We start from the raw sequence: 3,719 nt of genomic DNA, 5'->3' as shown, positions 1-3,719 counted from the left end.
AAACATTGATCTCTTCCAATCAGTCGGCCAGACAGTTGTCTTCCAGCTGCATCCTGAGTGGTTTCTAAGTCTGAATTGTACCCTGTTCACTTCCCTAATTAACCTCATCATCGTAAGGATTGTTATGAATCCAGTGTGGCCATTGCAATGGATTATGGGCCCAGATGTGAAGCAGAGTGCTGTGGGAGGGATGGTTGGTGTCAGAATAGACTAAAGAAGGTTGTAGGTTGGAGGCATGTCTGACCTCTGCTTCATAGGAATCAGCCTTGGGCTAATTTTTAGTTTGATTCTCCTTCCCCTTGGTGAAGCCAGAGGAAATCAGATATGGTCTCTGAGTGATTTTTCATAACTACCTAATTAACTTTGGTTTTTGTTTTGTTCTTAAGATATTTTTTGTATTGGTTGAATCCACAGATGCAGAACCTGTGGATATAGAAAGCCAAATACACCTACTAACTATCTGTGGAGGCACTCTTGTTAAATCCTGGTATTGAAAGATAAGTTGTCTCATGACTGAGAAATGGTTGGTCATATTAGCTGACTCAATTTTCATAGTGATCACTTCTTTCCTTGGTAGTACTTTACAGCTTTGTGTTACCTAGACCGTGATGAGCTGTAAAGTAGACTGATACTTACTGACTAGCAGAGGGCTGAAGCAAAGGAATGATTAAAGCATAAAGGGAGCAGAAGAACTTACCTCTGTCTGCTCAGGTTTCACAGTTGCATGACAAGCAATCATGAGGGAGCTATTAGGAAAGGGCCAGTGCTGAGATGAAGAATATTGCAGTCTTTCCACCTCTAGTCCCACCTCTTCTGCAACTTCCCGCCGCACAGCTTCTTCCAGACTTTCACCTACAAGCACTCAGATTAATTCAGGACAGCCCTGCAGCAGGAAAGGTGATACAGATAGCCCATTTGCAAAGGAGCACAAAGGTGGCTCCAAAGTTTCTATGAAATACGTTGGGGAGCTCTCCAAATTCCAAATGTCTACAACAACAGGAATGAGGTCTGGAGTTGGGTGTTGAACTGCAGTGCTTACAGGTACTAAGTGTGTTATGAGGCAAAGTAGGAGAGACAGTGTGAGAAGCCACTGCCACCCACTTCAATACAGTTCTAATGCCACCTTTCACCATATGCAAATTTTACAGCAAAGACCAGAACAAAAAAAAACAAAAACACTGTCTATGAATGTCAAATTCTAGTTGTTACAACTATGCATCATGAAGCATTTAACAAAAAGTGTACCAACAGTTGTAGCAAAGTGGTTACAAATTGGGCTGCTAAGCTCCAGGTCAGCTGTTTGAAACTATCAGCAGTTCCGCAAGGAAAAGAGGCTTTCTGCTCCCGTAAAGGTTTACAGTCTCAGAAATCCCATACAGGGTCACTGTGAGTCGGAACCAACTCTACAGCACATAACCAACTAACCAATCAGAAAACATGACAGAGTGATGGAGGGATTGAGGAATGGAGAGATGGACACGTATGTGATAAAGTGAGTATACTCAAAGTGGGAGGATGTAGGTGGTGAGTGTATGGGTGTTCACTGTATCATTTTTTCGACTTCTGTAAGTTTGAAATTTTGCTTAATAAAATAATGGTGGTGGTGAAGTGCCATGGAATCAGTTCTGACTCATAGTATAGGGTTTCTGAGGCTCTAAATCTTCAAGGGAACAGAAAGCCTCATCTTTCTCCTGTGGAATGGCTGGTAGTTTCAAACTTGAGGTTAGCAGCCAGACCCGTAACCACCCCGTTGCCAGATGTCAAGGGGCATTTTTCTTGACATCTGAGGGCAGAATGTACTTGAGACCCTGGGTACTGTGACAACAAGACAGTGAACTATAAAGCTGCATGTCCTTCAATGTCACCTGCACGTGCCCTCAACTCCTTACCTATGTCACAGAAACCTGCCAAGGCAGAATACATTCCCTTGGGAAAGGAACTCTGGCGGGCAAGCAGGCATCGGGATCCATCGGACACCAGAGTGATCACCACAGGAGCCATCTAAAGAGAAGGGGACCAAGGCTGAGACGCTGGGGTTTTGGAAGTATGTATTGGGGATGAAGGAGTGGACAATTAAAGAAAATCTTTTGAGAGTAATAGTGTCCAGCCTTCATGGATTACTGTCCTTTTAAAGTACTGCTTCTTGTTGTTAAGTGCAGTTACAACATAGCGACCCATAGCGACCCTGTATAGGGTCTCCAACTAGAGGCTGGTGAGCTTGAACGGCCAGCATTGTGGTTCAAACCGACTTTTCAGTCCAGCGCATTAACCCACAGCGCCACACCTGCTTACCTGTGGATAATAGATGATCTTATTGGAAGGGCACACACGCTTGCTGCCAGCCATGTTCTTCTGGGTGGGTTGCCCACTCCTGCTGCAGAATTGATGGGCATCATGCCAGCGGAGAAGAGCCTGAGCCTAGGAATGCAAAAGTGGGCCTGGTTTCATTCAGAGAATGCAGGAGTCATCCAAAATAGCACCAGGTCTAGTCCTATTAGCAGTTCAGATGAAAACGCCATTCCATTTCCAGCTCACCTACTTTAAATGGTTACTAACTATTTAAATTTCAAGGTATCTGAACCTGTTTTTCAGCATCAGAAATCTGAGAAGAACAGAGCATATTTTTGTATTATAAATTATTTTTAAAAGACTAAATATATAAATAATATAATGACCTTCCATTTATTTACTTGTTTTTAAGTGCCACTGAGTCAGTTTTGATCATAGTGACCCAATATATGGTTTCCAAGGAGCTGCTGGTGACTTTGAACTGCTGACTTGGTGGTTCAAACCACGTTATAGTATGAAGTGCTTATCCACACCAGTGGGGAAAAAAGAAACATTTCTAATATGGCCCAATCCTCCCCCATATACTCCTTCCCAGTAAAGTTAAAGGCGTCCTGGTGCGATGCTATAGGATCAGCACTGGACCGCTAATAACAAGGTTGGTGGTTCAAACCTACCAACTGCTCTTGGAAACCCTATACAGGGTAACTAAGCCAGAACTGACTTGATAGCACTTAACATAAAAAAATAACAAAAAAGTCTACATTTTATTTTTTATTTTACTGTAATAAAATACATGTAACATAAACAATGTCATTTAAACCTTTTTTTTTTTTCAGAAGATTATAGCAACTGGTTTTGTTTTAAGGTTTTTATTGTGGATTGAGTGAAAGTTTGCAGAGCAGATCATCAGTTTTTACATTCAACAAATCATATACCTTGTTTCATTACATTGATTATAATCCCCTCCATGTACCATCAGTTAACCGTATTTCTCTCTATCCACTTTAGCTTTTTAAAAAACCACACAAACAAAAAAAAAACTACTCAGGCATATATAATAATTTATATTTCCAAAGGGCACATTCTGCAAGTCTGCTCCTGGCCACCAGTTCTTAGTCCTTCTCTTCTCAGTCCATGAATCTAGAGTCCTCAGCCACGCCCCCTCTCCATGCCCCCATCTCTGCCTCCATCTCTGGCTCCACTGCTTCTCTGGATAAGGTCCTGCATTCTGCTTGTGCATTCCTCTCTTGATGATCCTAGGGTCTTCTGTTTCTGGACTGTAAGATTAACCACTCCCTGTTTTTTTTTTGTTACAAACCTTCTACCTTTACAATTGTGACAGTCGCGATTAGTCATGATAACAGTTATTCACTATTGAATCTAATGAATCTTATCACCATCTCTTTTCACTACCCATCTAGACAAGATGA

The 3,719-nt window shown here is 41.9% G+C and overlaps 1 protein-coding gene across 1 annotated transcript in view; it reads right to left on the bottom strand.

Moving 5' to 3' along the window:
• NUDT13 (nudix (nucleoside diphosphate linked moiety X)-type motif 13) overlaps positions 1 to 3,719 on the bottom strand; it is a 28,128-nt gene that overhangs the window by 3,091 nt on the left and 21,318 nt on the right. Inside the window, 3 exon segments of the mRNA XM_006878408.1 lie at positions 698 to 852; positions 1,890 to 2,001; positions 2,293 to 2,418. Of these exon segments, the coding sequence (XP_006878470.1) occupies positions 698 to 852; positions 1,890 to 2,001; positions 2,293 to 2,418 (393 nt within the window).

Source organism: Chrysochloris asiatica, unplaced genomic scaffold (genome assembly GCF_000296735.1).
Source record: "Chrysochloris asiatica unplaced genomic scaffold, ChrAsi1.0 scaffold00020, whole genome shotgun sequence".
Lineage (NCBI taxonomy): Eukaryota > Metazoa > Chordata > Mammalia > Afrosoricida > Chrysochloridae > Chrysochloris > Chrysochloris asiatica.
The sequence above is the reverse complement of the archived record's forward strand: the minus strand, read 5'-3'. Positions and strand labels throughout refer to the sequence as shown.